General features: G+C 39.5%; 1 protein-coding gene and 1 pseudogene across 1 annotated transcript in view; one reads left to right on the top strand and one right to left on the bottom strand.

The window, feature by feature from the left end:
- The window catches only part of Rbm28 (RNA binding motif protein 28), a 32,481-nt gene extending 24,641 nt beyond the window's left edge, over positions 1 to 7,840 (top strand). The window contains exons 15-19 of the mRNA XM_026411668.2: positions 975 to 1,124; positions 1,456 to 1,530; positions 3,708 to 3,964; positions 4,576 to 4,675; positions 6,954 to 7,840. Coding sequence (XP_026267453.2) covers positions 975 to 1,124; positions 1,456 to 1,530; positions 3,708 to 3,964; positions 4,576 to 4,675; positions 6,954 to 7,088 — 717 coding nt within the window. The 3' untranslated portion in view covers positions 7,089 to 7,840. The remainder of the gene's footprint in view (positions 1 to 974; positions 1,125 to 1,455; positions 1,531 to 3,707; positions 3,965 to 4,575; positions 4,676 to 6,953) is intronic.
- On the bottom strand, positions 5,208 to 5,494 carry LOC113198835 (large ribosomal subunit protein eL37-like; annotated as a pseudogene).
- Positions 7,841 to 15,116: the final 7,276 nt, after the last annotated feature.

Raw genomic sequence — 15,116 nt, 5'->3', positions numbered from 1 at the left:
GTGTGCATTATATTGGATTTTTCTCTTTATTCTTTGGTTTATATAAGTATAGTGACTCAGTAAGACATTAAGCATCTTGAGGACAGGAACTCGTTGTATACCTCTCTTGATTCCCCACTGGTGCACACAGTAATATCTAGACACACAGTGGATACTGAACAAAAATCAAATATAGACTCCATGTGTTCCCAATACTTAGACTTCTCCGTTATAAGGGAATGACAGTTTTCAGGAGTAATTGAATATAAATGGTCAGTTTTCTCATTATATCCTACCATACCTCAGTGGTCCAGTACTTACCACATCTTGCTTACGAATTTAGGGAAAAATCATGCCAGAGAGGATCTGATTTTGAGCAGAGAGCTGAAACTTCTTTCTGTATTTCTGAGTCTAGAAGTTGGAAGGCTCACTCTCATACCAGAAATGTCTTTCTCACCCAAAGCCACTGGCCTTCCCTCCTTCTTTCAATAAGTCCCTTCCTGGGCCTTGCTTTAGTGATGAGATCTATGGACAGTTTTCCATCCACAGTGATAAATTGTTATTCAGTGTAGAGTGTCATATGCCTCTCAGCTTGTATATATTGTGAATAGTTAACTGCTATAAACTTGCCTTGGCAAGTTTTATTGTATTTATGTGCTTATTTGTGGGTCTGTGTTGATGTCTATAAATTCTTAGTAAATAGGAAAATAATCTGCTCTCAATGGGTATATTCTAATTAGATGGATACTTAGAAATATTACTTTAGTATGTTTTTTATGATGGTAGCATAAATGAAGATTCTCTTTTTATAAACTGATTTTCTTCTTTTTTGTGTATTTTGCTGGGGAAACTCTGCCTTCATGCTAAACAAGCACTGTACTGATCCATATTCCCAGGTCATAAGCTCATTTCTTATTGATTTTGTTAAAGCAGTTTATGTCAGGCAAGGCTTATCATTAAGTAATTGCTGTTTCTTTTTCTCATTCTACTCATAGTGTAGAGTGATGCGAGACCTTAAAGGAGTTCATGGAAAAACAAAGGGCCAGTCCCTGGGCTATGCCTTTGCAGAGTTCCAGGAGCACGAGCATGCTCTGAGAGCCCTCCGCCACATCAACAACAATCCAGAAATCTTTGGGACTCAAAAGGTAAGCCTCATCCTTCAGACAGACTTGCTTCCTTGGAGCCACCTGTGGAAAAGAATAGCTAGTGGATGGGGTGGAGGAGGAGATATAAGTGGTTGGTTATTCCAGGTAGTAAAATGATTATAAGGAGCTCTAAACTGGATAGACTGCTTGCAGACTGGCTCCTTACCTTTAAGTAGAGCAAGTGAGTAGTAATCTCTGGTTTGTGGGGGTAGGTACTTACTCACAGATCAAGTCTAAATTTGCACTGGGTTCAATCCCCAGCACCCCACTCCACCCACCCCATCCCCCCAAAAAATTTAATGAATGTTGTTCTTATCTCTTTCTATCACAGAGACCAATAGTGGAGTTCTCTTTGGAAGATCGAAGGAAACTTAAAATAAAGGAATTAAGGATCCAGCGCAGTCTGGTAAAAAGAAAACTTAATATTTTTTATAAGGACAGTTATTTAAACATAAAATTTCTTCAGTTTGTGCTTCTGCTCCCTTAGAGCAATTCTCAGCCCAATTAAGGTTATTCACCCTTCACTTTCAGTTCCCTAAGGCTCTTTAGGCCATTTTCTCCTCTGCTGGCTGTCTTGTGATAGCTCCATAGATAAAGGGAGGATGGAGGAAGCAGTCAATAGTTTGTGTATAGGTTTGTGTGGGACATGTCAAATGTAATGGATGTTGTTATGGTTTTACATAAATGTAGGTTTCAGTGTCCCGTCTAGAATTCTTTTTTCTTAGATAGCTCCAGAAACATGATGCCTGCTGGTTTTAGAACTTTTTGTGTGTGTGTGTGTGGTGCTAGGGATTGAACCCAGGGCCTTGTGCATATGAGGCACGTACTCTATTAACTGAGCTATACCCTAGTCTCTTTAGAACTGTTTTTAATCTAGCATGGTAAATGGAAGATAGAGATTTTGGGAAGTTTGAACTTTTGCTTCTTTCTTGCTATATATTCCTTGGTAAGTTATTATCACTCAGAATTTCATTTTGTAAAATGGGTTGACAATATCTGCCTCACTTGGCTGTGAGGATTAAATGAGATGACACTTGTCATTGCCTACCTTATTGCATTGTCATTCTCCTGCCCATCTTCCTCTTATAGCTCTTATCAGTATCATACCTTAACTTGTATATATAGTGGATATTCATAGTCTTTGTGGTTCTACCAAGAGCATGACTAAGAGATGAGCAATTTTAGTGGTTAAGACAGTGACTCTGGGTTGGAGAACTTGGGATCTGGCTATTGTTCAGGTTAATTTTGTTATTACACATGATAGAATTATTTAATGCCTTTAGCCATTGCTTGATTAGTGACTCTTAAGCTGCTGGCTTTGTTTTTTCACATTGTTCTTTGCCCTTATGTACATACTACTCTTTCTGTGTAAAAATGCCCCTTTCAACCTTAACTCAAAACAGATACCTTTTTATTCCATATTCAGATCAAATGAGTTATGTTCTTCCACCTCTCAGATAAGTCCTCATTACTTTAACTTTCTTAAATGACTTTGTTTTTTACTTTGCTTTATTTGTGTATGCGTCTCTAATCTCCATTTATTTTGTTATATCTATCGCTTCACTATTTAGAAATAGACTGGCATATAATCAGTGTTAGTTGTAACTGTACCTATCTGGATATTTTAAGGTGAAAGGGCATAATAGCAAACTCCTATTGTTACATTATTTTTCTTGAATCTTCTTTTTCTTTGACTTAATTACAAATAAATCTGTAACATTCATTATGTCTTCCTTTGAAGCCATAGCATCTTTTTTCTTCTTCACTTCCTTTATGTCTTCTCTAATGCTCTTCCTTTATCTAGATCTGAGTTTCTGATTTGTGTCATTTTCCTTCTCTCTGAAGAAATTTGTTTAGCATTTCTTACAAGGTAGGTCTCCCAGTAACAAATTTCCTCAGAAAGTCTTTATTTCTCCTTCACTTCTAAAGATTATTTTGTTGGATACATAATTCTAGGTTGGTGATTATTTTCCCTCAGAATTTTGAATACCCCACTTTACTCTTTTCTTGTTTACATGATTTCTGGAGAGAAATTCAGTGTTTAGTGTAATCTACCCTTATTCCTCTAGAGATAAGATTTTTTCTTTTTGTTTCTTTTAAGGTCTTGTCTTCAGTTTTTTACAATTTGACTATGATATGCCTAGGTATGGGTTTTGGGGTATTTGTTTTTTTCTTAGCTCCTATGTCTGTGGTTTTATGTCTGTTATTACTTTTTTAAAATCCTTAGCCTTTACTACTTTAAATATTTCTTTTGTTGCTTGCTTTCTTCTCTTGGTATTCCTCTTTCATGTGTGTTATCCATTTTGTACTCATCACTGGCTTTTGAGTCTTGGGCAAGTTACTCTATGCCTGTTTCTGTGTTATGGGAAGGGTAATGGTAGTTTTGTGTCCCCCACCCAGTAACTATCTCTTACTATAGTAGGGCTTGTGAACTGCTTGTATTTATTTTTCTATAGTCTCCAACCGTGTGGGGAAAGAATTCCCCTTCTTTCACCAAACTCACATAAAGCTCCACTTCTGCTGAGTATTTCCAGCAAACAAACCTTATCCAGAAACCAGATGGCAGTTTCTTGTTTTATGCAGCAAAAAAGGAGTTTGAAGCCCGAAACCAGTAAGCCCCAAAAGGAGCCAAAAGAGCCTGGAAAAGACAAGCAACAGAAGGTAGCCCAGACTCACACACAGGAACAAAACAAGAAACCCCCAGGTCAGAAGGGAAAGTCAGGCTCTACCTCATGGACAGGGTTCCAGACCAAGGCTGAAGTGGAGCAGGTGGAGCTGCCTGATGGAAAGAAGAGAAGAAAGGTCCTGGTGCTTCCCTCACACCGAGGCCCCAAAATTAGGTGAGATGCAGGAGGGTGGCATGGAACAGGGCAACTCTGGGCACATTTGTTTTTGTGCAGCTCTTTTCCCTTCTGTGGCATTTGTTTGGATGAAGGGAATTTTTAGTGCTATGCTGGTTCCACATGGGATTAACACACAAGTTTTTCTACACCAGCAGAGAAGTTACTCTTGGATCAAATGGCAGAGGGAGCCTCAGAGGAGCCTTCCAGGGCAAGCTTTTATGCCATTTTTCTCTTTTGAAGAGCTTCCTCCTGTCCAGATGGCTAGTTCTGTCAGCTGAAGCCATATACTTGAAGCTCACCTGTAACTTCTGTTTGGGGTGCCAGATTAGTGCTATGTGTAAATGTAGATTTTTATAAAATATTTAGTAAGTAATGAAGGTCTTTTTTCATTCCCATGATTTAAACAACAACAAAACCTGATAAGTACACAAATGTTGATCCTTAGGATCATCTGTTCTAGAATCCCATTTTAGAGTGACTCAACTTATCCTGGGCCTAGAAAGGGTTTGAATAAAAAAAAGGAATTTATCTCTGGGACTCAAGAGAGCCCAGGAATACCAATTAGAGGAAGGACTCAGGGTGGTATTTAATTGGATGTCTTATTTCAGGTTGCGGGACAAAGGTAAAGTGAAGTCCCTCCCTCCCAAGAAGCCAAAGACTCAGAAAAACCAGTGGAAGCAAGAGAAAAAGCAGTTATCTTCCAAGCAGGTGAGTTCTTCAGGGTACACACTTTATGGTGAGTCTCCCAGGCTGGCAGCACTGTCATACCTGGGTTAGTTGAGCAAATGTATTCTGGATTGCAATTGCATAGGATACAGCACTGTCACATCTACTGAAATTAATAAAAACTTCTTAATATCATTTAATGCATAGCCCATATCAAAATTTCCCTAATTGTCTCAAAAATATTTTTTAATGCTTGGATAGCCTTGGTCAGGATCCATCAAAGTTCATATATTACCTTTGGGTTTTGTATTTCTTCAGTCTTCTTTTATTCTATAGTAGCCCTCTTTCTTTCCATCCCCCTTTTTTTCCATGCTGTTAATTTTTTGGAGAATCTAGGTCATTTGCCCTAAAATATAATTGATTTTGAGTTTAGCCACTTTGTGATATCACTGAACTTGTCCCTATGACACCACATATTGCCTTTCAATTGATAGGAATAGCAGCTTAAATTCAGTTTTCTTTTTTTCTTTTTTAAAAACCAGAACATTTATTGGATGGTTAATTGTTGAAACTCTCAAAATGAACTGGATGCTACAACAGCTGACCTCTTGGGTTTAGGAGTTGTTCCTTCACAGAATCCATGCCTGAATCTGGTATAAAATTCTTGGGTGCCTCATTAGACCAGTCCTGGTGCTGTTTTATCTTTTGGTCTTGGCACGCCAGTTATACTTTCTCTTGCTCTTGGCAGGGTAGCCACATTTGCAACAGGTTGACTTCTAAAGGTGGTAGGCCTTAGAGCTCCAGTGGTGGCACAATGTGTGTATTATTGCCCTTGCCAAATGATGACATTCCCTTTGTCATCTCCCTTCTGCTGCGGAAACCAAAGAGCTCAAGTTCAGTTTTCTTGACAAGTGTATTTCATGGGTGGTGCTGTATGCTTCCTTGCATCACAGACATCATACTTGGTTGCCCCTTTTTAGTGATGTGGATATTGGTCAGTAGATGTAAAAATTATCTACCTCTATTTAGAAAGTTTCCCACCAACCTTTTTTTTTTAATATTTATTTTTTTAGTTTTTTTAGGTGGACACAATATCTTTATTTTACATTTATGTGGTGCTGAGAATCGAACCCAGTGCCTCACGCATGCTAGGCAAGTACACTACCACTTGAGCCACATTCCCAGCCCTCCCACCAACCTTTTATCTATGGTTTTAGCAATCATTGCTGAGTGCTATTTAGACCCATTATTTCATTATGGATTGCAGAAAAGTGATTTTATAGTTCATTCAACCCTTTTGCATTGCAAATTATAGGCAAAAAAATTTGGGGGTTACCACCAAATACCGTTTGTATGAGAAAGGCAGGGTAAATGCTCACTTTTTAATTTTCTCTGGTATTGGTTTGCAGAGTAATAAGCTGTTGCCCTACCAACTTCCTATGGCAACCAATAAGAATTTTTTAGTATTTTGGAATTCTTGATTTCCATATATTTGGTGTGTTTCAGTCCAGTGCTATTATCATGCTCGTCCTGTCATAGGCCAAAAGAAGCCCCTTCAGATTGGCTTCTGAGTCCATCTGACATGATCTTATCTGTCTTATATGCTTTTTCCTAGTCCTGGCATTGGCCATTTTTCTAAGGAGCCTTAGTTCCTTTTAGTAGAAAAAACTCATCCTGTGTTCTTGAACATTTGAGGTCAAATTTTTTTCTACCTTCCCTATTCCATTTCTTTTAAGGTTAAAGGAAGCATTAATTTCCCATCCTACCTAAGAAATCTGTTTCTGGGAAATTTCTGGCTATATCATATGGTATTAGAGATCTTTTTCTGAAATCCCTTAAGTGGTATATTCTTTTTTTTTTTAATATTTTTTTTTTTTTTTAGTTGTTGATGATCTTTATTTTACTTATTTATTTATATGTGGTGTTGAGAATCAAACCCAGTGCCTCACACATACGAGGCAAGCACTTTACCATTGAGCCACAACTCCAGCCCAAGTGGTATTCTTGGTGAGGACTGGAGCAAGCAAGAATGTCCATACTCTGGACTGTGTTGAGGTTTAAGTGAGTGAATGGGAGCTAGAATGGGAGAGGCTCCAAGACTTTCAGCAAGCTCTGCTCCCATGTGCTATTGCTCTGATGGATGGACCAATGAATGATTGCTTTTGAGCTTTTCTCTTTAAGGGTCTCTCTCTGAAGGTCTATCTCTTCTTGGAGGGGTGTGACCTCTATAGCTTATTTTCTCTCTTCGTTGACTTAAAGGTAAGGTAATATTTAGTGTTTGAAACTGATTATCTTATGTCTTCTTTCCTTTACTTTGTAGGTACCTAGGAAAAAAGCTAAGGAAAATAAGACAGAAGTCCACTTCAACCAGTTGGTCGAACAGTATAAGCGGAAATTATTGGGACCTTCTATAGGAGCACCTCTTGCAAAGAGGAGCAAATGGTTTGACAGTTGATGCTGCTAGCAGACTGGGTAAGAAGTCAGGCATGTACTTTCTGGTAAAGCTCTTAACCCTAGGCCCATGCCCATGTCTTTCACTGAGGGAAAGAAGATCCCTGAGAGCACCCACTCTGTTAGGAGGCTCGCTGGACTGTGCACATCTGAACTTTGGTTCATCCTCCAGTATGTGGCTAGTTAGCCACAAAGAAATATCTGAAAAACATCATGATGGTTCTTGCAATATTAGCCAGATTATTATGTGAAGTTGTGTCTATTATTGTCCATTTTTATTCTATTTCTCAAATGGAATCAATTGTAAAAAAGCATTCTGGAGCACCGAGTTTTTAAAATGTATAATTTGTTAACATCCTCTAAATGAAATATTGTGTGATTCTTTGAATAACAGACTATGTCTCATTTCTAATATTAAATCCTTTATTATTTATTAACATTTTTGACATTCCTAACTAGTTCAACTCTATAGAACTGTATGCTGCAGGAGTTGACTAAGTAAAAGCAGAAAAAGTAAAATTGTTGATGTAATCGATGCAAGGTGGAGACACTTGAATTGGAAAGCAGTTGAGGGCAATGGGCCAGCCACAGAGCAGCACCTGCTAAGTGTCTACTATTATGAAAGGGTAATGGCTGATAGCTGATTAGAGATCAGTTTGCTGTGGCTAGAGACACTCGCCTGGCCAGTGATGACCTGCATTTCTGTCATGAAGCTCTTGCTGGGGACTCAGAGCTAGTAGCTGTGGTAGAAAAAACAGTGAACATGAAGCCCAGGTCCCTCTAAGGCTAAGTACCATCATCCTGTGGATTCTTTGGGGGTCTTAGTTTCTTCACCTGTAGAATAAGGGTTTAACTAACTATTCTCTCTGATCCTTTGCTGCTCTAAATTCTTCCTTCATTCTTAAATTTTTTTTTCTAGTTGTTGATGGACCTTTAATTTATTTACTTATTTTTATATGGTGCTGAGAATCGAACCCAGTGCCTCACACGCGTGAGGTAAGTGCTCTACCGCTGAGCTACAACTCCAGCCCCTCTATTTCATTTTTTTTAAGAGAGAGAGAGAGAGAAAAGAGTGAGAGAATTTTTTAATATTTATTTTTCAGTTTTCAGTGGACACAACATCTTTATTTTATGTGGTGCTGAGGATCAAACACAGCGGCCCCGCGCATGCCAGGCGAGCATGCTACTGCTTGAGCCACATCCCCAGCCCTCTATTTCATTCTATAATATTCATATTCCTTCTCTCTTTTTTCTAAAGAAAGGGTAGGGGCTGGGGGCTGAAATATTAGAGTCAAGGTCCACAAGGATCCTGATGGCATGAGTAGTGGGCTGAGTCTGAAAGATGAAAATCACTGGAGACAAACTGAGCTGGGGTCTAAAATCCCATTGCATAGCTTCTGGTGAGAGGGTGGGAGTCAATTGAATTCATGTTAGAAAGCAGCAGTCTGGCCCTGACATGTGCAAAGGGACCATTGGGCTGTCTTAATAGTCAACATGTAAGGTCTCAGGTGAAGGAGCTGCTAGTACTCTGAGCTGGCCAGTTCACACATGCAGGACAAATGTAATGACCAAGTAGGTGAAAGAAACCAGAATGCCACATGGAAGCAGAAATGGTCATGAGTTAATTGTTGTTGAAGCTGGTCATGGGTAAATGGAGATTTGATACACTATTCTTTCTGCTTGTATGAACATTTTGAAATTTTCCATAGTAAAAAGTAAAAAAAGACAATGGATGAGTTGATAAAGGAAAGTATATTGGCTGCCTGAGAAGAAAATTCTTGGGGGATGATAGAATGAGGAAAACCAAGAAGAGTATATAGAAGCAGATGAGTGAAAGCCTCAAGAAATCAGATTTTGGCTCGGCATGAGGAAGAATTTTTTTTAACATAGCTGTCAGGTGTGTGAGTCCATCCAGTCCAGATATAGATGTGGTATGTCTAGGATACTGTCTGGGGACTGCCTTGCCAGAGTTATGCTAAAGGAGATGGTAAAGACTGGTCAGATCATTGATATTTGGCCCCATGATGACCTGAAGATATGTCTCTTTTCTTGCCTTGGTGCCTGAGGCCTTTTTTCTAGAGATTATCTGACATTCTTCTCTGCCCAGTGTTTTGCATATACTCAGTCCTCATTAACTCTGGTCCTTGAAGTGGCTTAGCCCCTGTTTAAAACTCTGCTGTAGTTTCTCATCTTACTTTGATTAGAGTGATAACAGGCAATACAGCTCTATCCCCTCTCCTACCTTATCTTTGTTTATTCTCCTTTCTGTTTATTTTTGGCCACACAGGCCTGCCTTCAGTTCTCTTGACTCAGCCACCTCAGAGCCTTTGTGTCTGTGTTCCCTCTAACTGGAAAACTTTCCCCCGCAAATTAGAATATTAACTTTGTGAGAGGGAGTTTATCTTATTTGCTTCTAGAGAGACAGCACCTACAGAAACAGCACCTAGTCCTGACCCTGGCATTTATTAGGTATCAAGAAGTGTTTATTAATTGAAAAAAAAAATAAGGAAAGAAAGAAATGGTACTCACAAGAGAAGAGAAAAAGTTGGGAACATAGGCCAGAGTTTTTGATTCCCTAGTCCAATCCGGTGTCATAAATGATGCTTTCACAGAACCATTGCTGAGCTAGGGATAGGGCTGTTTCAAGGCAGTATCTTGGGAAAATAATGAATACTCTAAATTCATTTGGTTCATTTAGAGATAGATGAAAAAAGGAATTGAAAAATATTTAGACCTTTTGGAGAAATTAGAAGGACAGGTGCTATCTCCAGGGTTACCTTTAGACATTGTGATTGGGGGAGATTTGAACATTCTTGCAGTAGCCTGTCAACATACCTGTCCTAGATGTGGGAAGAAGTAAGGTACTTTTTATTAAGGCTATGAAAGTAGCCACAACCTGCCCATCATTTCATCTCTTTTCAGTAACTCTGTTTGCTAGACACTTTCTCCCCACTGTACAAATATCCCTAATATTTAAATATAATATATCTTAACATTTAGAATAGATTAAAAAAAAATGGCGTTCTTTCAGGTAACATTGCCAGATTTTGTTAGATCCAGATATTTCTTCTAACAGCTTTAGCAACTCAGTGTGTTAGAGCATCAGTCAGTTGCTTGGAAAGTTGTTATTGCACAGTTCTTTCAAGAGAGATATGAGGATAAATCGTCTGGTTTCTCAACAACTGGGCTTCACATATGGTGTCCTCCTTTGAGACACTTTCCCATGGATTCTTTGGTTAGCCATTGACCCCTTGAGTTTGAATTCACTTCTACTTCACTTCGGAGCCTGAAGTTTCAGGAAATGGGGTTTTCATTTTTTTTTCTTTTTTTTTTTTTTTTTAATTGTAGATGGACACAATGCCTTTATTTTATTTATTTATTTTTATGTGGTGCTGAGGATCAAACCCAGTGCATCACACATGCTATAGGCAAGTGCTTTGCCACTGAGCTCTGGCCCCAGCCTAGGAATGGGGTTTTCTGAATTAACATGTAGGTTGAGTTATAGACTACTTGGTCACTAATAACAGTAAACATTTTTGTTCATTTTGAAGATTAAGGCCATCAGCCAAAACGATCAAGTTTTGGTGGTATTTCCCTGCTTTATTACACAGTAGCTTGGCTAAGAGATAAGACTTCCAAATAAAGAATCTTAAGATAGTGTGCAGCTATTTCTTTGCCTTGTCCTCCTTCCCCAACCTTGATTAGTTGGTAGTTTTTGAGGAATCTGCTTTATTCGGGATTGTACAATTTCTTCTTTCGGAGTTGGGCCTGGGGCAAGGAATGTGCTTCAACTATTGTAGAATGAGAATTGTGGTGTCCTCTGTTACAAAGTTAGAGCATGTGATTGTTTCTTTGAAATACAGTGAGGTGTCACTGAAAAACGGGCACATTCCAAGACCTGCTTAGTCAGTCAATTTTATCATTATGCAAACATCACAGAGTGTACTCAACAGACTAAGATGGCCATAATGTTACTAGATAATATAGTCTTTTTTTTTTTTTAGTTGTAGACATAATGCCTTTGTTTTATTTATTTATTTTTATGTGGTACTGAGGGGTGAACCCAGTACCTCACACATTCTAGGTGAACACTCTACCACTGAGCCACAACCCCAGCCCTCAATGATATGGTCTTATGGTACTACTATTGTATGTGCAGTCCATCATTATGTGGCATATGGCTATACTTCAACTTTGGTATTATTTTGTCTTGAAAAGAAGTGTAATCCCAGATATTGGGAGACTGAGGCAGGAGGATTGTAATTAGTTCAAGGCCAACCTGGCAACTTAGACCCTGTCTCAAAATAAAAAAGGCTGGGGATCTCTCTCAGTGGTAGAGTACCCTTGAGTTCAATCCCCCAGTCCCCTGTAGTACTACATAAAAATGAAAAGAAAGAATGGAGGGCAGGATGAAGGGAAGGAGAGAGAAGTAATTCAGAGTCAAAAACTTTGAAGGCTCCGGAGATCCTCTTTATTAAACATTTGGCCTTCCATTGCCTGAAGAGGCAGGGAGTCACGACAGTGAGTACTGACTCTCCAGAATCTGCAGTTTCAGCTCTCCAGCTAACCTAAGTAGCCAGTTCTCTGCTTAATATCCCACTGTTTGTACAATGATTGACATCACCTGCCAGTTCTGTCATCTAAAGAGCAACTCTTCCCAGACAACTTTGAAAGTCCCTGTAACTTCTCCAAAAACTGCTTCTTCATAGAGATGGCCATATTGTTGGACTTTGGGGTGCTGAGACAAAGTTTGTATTTCATTTTGGCTCTGGTGATGTTCAACTCTGATTTTCAACTCACTTCTAACTGGTACTTTAAGGGCCAGGATGAGATTTCTCTCAGGCCAAATAGAGATTTCCAAATTTCCCTTTGCCCAAAGTTGACCAATTTGGAAGTTGCCTACATGTGTTGCCTTGTTTTGATTCTTTTCTTGTCTTGCTACCTTTTCTTTCCAGAATTGTTTGTAAAGTCTGAGATCCCTTGTTAAATGGGGTGTTATTCAGCAGCCCAAACATGGGGTGACATAGGTGTAGTGTGTGGTTACATTGGCTTCTGATTCTGAACTGGTAATTGGCTGCAGACAGCTTCTCTATTCATGAAGGAGTACAATAAGAAGATTGTTGGACACAGCCTGGAACCAATTCTGAGAAGAAAACTGCTGAGTTACTAAAAGACTTATTGGACCACCCCCAAACAGAGGATGTGCCCAGAGTCCATTGCCTTTTTATCAGAAATGAGCCTGTACTACTGCTGCAAAGCTGCCTCAGAGTCTCTTTCACTGAACAATTGATAGAAGGAAAGTCCTTTCTGTGTTTGAGGGCAGGATCTATATTTTATGCTTTGCTATATACCCTGCAACACTCAACATTGATTTACCCATAGTAGTAGTTCATGTAATACTGCTGAACTCTCTAAAGACTGTCTGTTCTAGGGCTTAGCTGGGCTTATGAAGGACAATGGAGTCATCTCCTGAGATGATACAGTGAAGGCCAATAAAAAGTGAATAATAATAACAAATTGCCAGTCACAGTACCTTGAATGTAGATCTATATCCTTTCTGCTATGCCTCGTCTATGCCAGTCTTGACAATTTCTTTGCCTCTCCTCTCTACTCAAATGCCATCCATCATTCACGTTCAGGCTTAAGGCCCAGCTTTTCCCTGGGGACCTCAAGCATCCTAGGGCATTGTGATCCCTCTAAGTTGCTGGCATACTTACTGGTTGGCTTCCTCTCGCTTGACAGTGTAGGCTACTGTGGCATATGGCTGTACTTCAACTTTGGTATGATTTTGTCATATCTCTAGGTCTTGCCTTCCTAGGGAGACTGTGAACCCCTTGATGGTAAGAATTTTCTCCCTGTAGTTCAGCTCCAGGGCCTGGCACATGGTCCTTAGTGATTGGTTATTGAAGATAATAAAGGTAAATGATGTCCCCACTCATCTGTTGCAGTGATTGCTCCCCAACCTGTCCTTATTTTATGTATTTTCTCTTTCTCTTTTCTTTCTTGCTCAGTCTCATTCATTTTATATTAGATACATAAAAAATGTCAGTTCTCTCACTCTCCTGTACCATTTTCTCTTCTCTCCTGCACTATTGTCTGGGCCTTAATCCACCAGCAACTCCCTCACGTGTTATTTAATCTGTCTTGGTGGCTAGAAGTCCCCTTCCTGTCCCTTTGCCACCAAGAGACTCCCAGCCCTTATGCACAGGGCTGGATGGTGGAGGCTGAATGCAGGAAACAGTGGTAAGAAACTGACTCAAGTGTCCCTCTCTTAGCCTGTCTTCCCAACTCTTCCTTCTCTTTTTTCTTTTTCCTCTCCCCTGGGTCTTACACTCCATTGTCTGCATGTACTTTATAGTTGAAAAGACTCACAAGTCATGTTTTTGATAAAGCTTTCCCTTTAGATGCCCCTGCAGGAAACATGTTATCTTTATATTCTGGTCCTTAGTGTGGAAGACCCTATCTTCCTATGCTATTTACAAGAGGATGGGATTAAGATGCACCTTTTTTTTTTAATATTTATTTTTTAGTTTTAGGTGAACACAATATATTTATTTGTTTTTTAAATACCTTTATTTTATTTATTTATGTGGTGCTAAGGATCAAACCCAGTGCCCCATGCATACAAGGCAAGTACTGTACCACTGAGCCATAACCCCAGCCAAGATACACTTTTCTAATAAGATACTTTTAAGGGCACTCTGGTCTAGCCCAAGGACACCACAGCAGGGTGTTGGCAGCAGGGGTCTGGGAAACAGAGCAGGTTTGTGTTACTTCAGAGGTAGGCAACACAAATAAAGTGAAGAACAGCTCTGTGAGGCAGAGTGCTTTGGCCCCAGCAGTATCCGAAGGCCCAAAGTGGCCTTCCTCACCAGTGAGAGGAGAAACCTCCCAATGTTAGCAAGGACCCTGTAGGCTCACATTTCTCAGGATAGTAGCTGAATCCATCTGGATGGTACTCCTGGTTCTGAGCCTATCGATGGGTTGGAAGCTTCTGTCAGAAGGCGATTTAACTCAGACCATTCCACATGTCCTACAGCTGATTAACAACTCATGTCCATTTAATGAGACTTGGGTGGGTGCAGAATCCAATAGTAATACAAAATTTATCTGTAGTCTATGTTAAGTCACGGTTGAATTGCAGCCACAGGTTCCCTACGGATACAAGAGTTGGCACATATATAATCAACAAAAGTAATTCCAAATAATTGAGTGTATTATTATTCTATAATTACAATAAAGAACATTGCATATGGTATTTCTGTGTTTAATTTTTTGTGCAGTGGTTGGTTTTTTAATTTTTAAAATTTTTCTGCATTTTCAAATTTTCTCTATTGAGTATGTATGTATGTATTTATTTATTTTTGGTAGTGGGGATTGAACCCAGGGGCACTCTACCACTGAGCTACACCCCTACTCCTTTCTTATTTTGAGACAGGGTCTTGCTAAGTTGCTGAGGCAGGCCTCAAGCTTGTGATTGATCCTCTTGCCTCAGCCTCACACATCCTTTTTATCAATGACATGCAAACATATTTTATTCTAGAGAGCCCATTGTTAAACAGTCAGCACACTAGTGCTGTAAAAGCTTTTTTTCTCCTGCTAACACTGATTCTGGGAATAGCCAGCTCACTGCTTTGGGCTGTTCCCATTTCTCTTTTTAAGTCATCCAAGTAGTGTTCTACTCAATCTTCCAGACTTTCTTACCGTCCCTTCAAAATTGTTCTGTAGCTCAGTGGTAGAGCATTGCCTAGCATGTGTGAGGCCCTGGGGGTCTATCCCAAGCACTGAAAAACAAGAAATAAAAATAATAAGATAATATCTTATCTCAATGAGCTTTACATCAAACCTAGCAAAAGTCATTGAGGGGCAAACACAACCTATCCATGTTAGAGCCAATTTAATAGGATGCAGGAAGTCTAGAATCTCTCCCAGAATCCCTTGGTCTCATGAGTTAGGACCAGAAAAGGGCTCCTGCCTGGCTTGGCATGTGCTGTTCCCTGGGGTTATTTAAGGAATAGCTTGTATTGGAAAA

The sequence above is a fragment of the Urocitellus parryii genome, chromosome 3 (genome assembly GCF_045843805.1).
Source record: "Urocitellus parryii isolate mUroPar1 chromosome 3, mUroPar1.hap1, whole genome shotgun sequence".
NCBI lineage: Eukaryota > Metazoa > Chordata > Mammalia > Rodentia > Sciuridae > Urocitellus > Urocitellus parryii.
The sequence above is the reverse complement of the archived record's forward strand: the minus strand, read 5'-3'. Positions and strand labels throughout refer to the sequence as shown.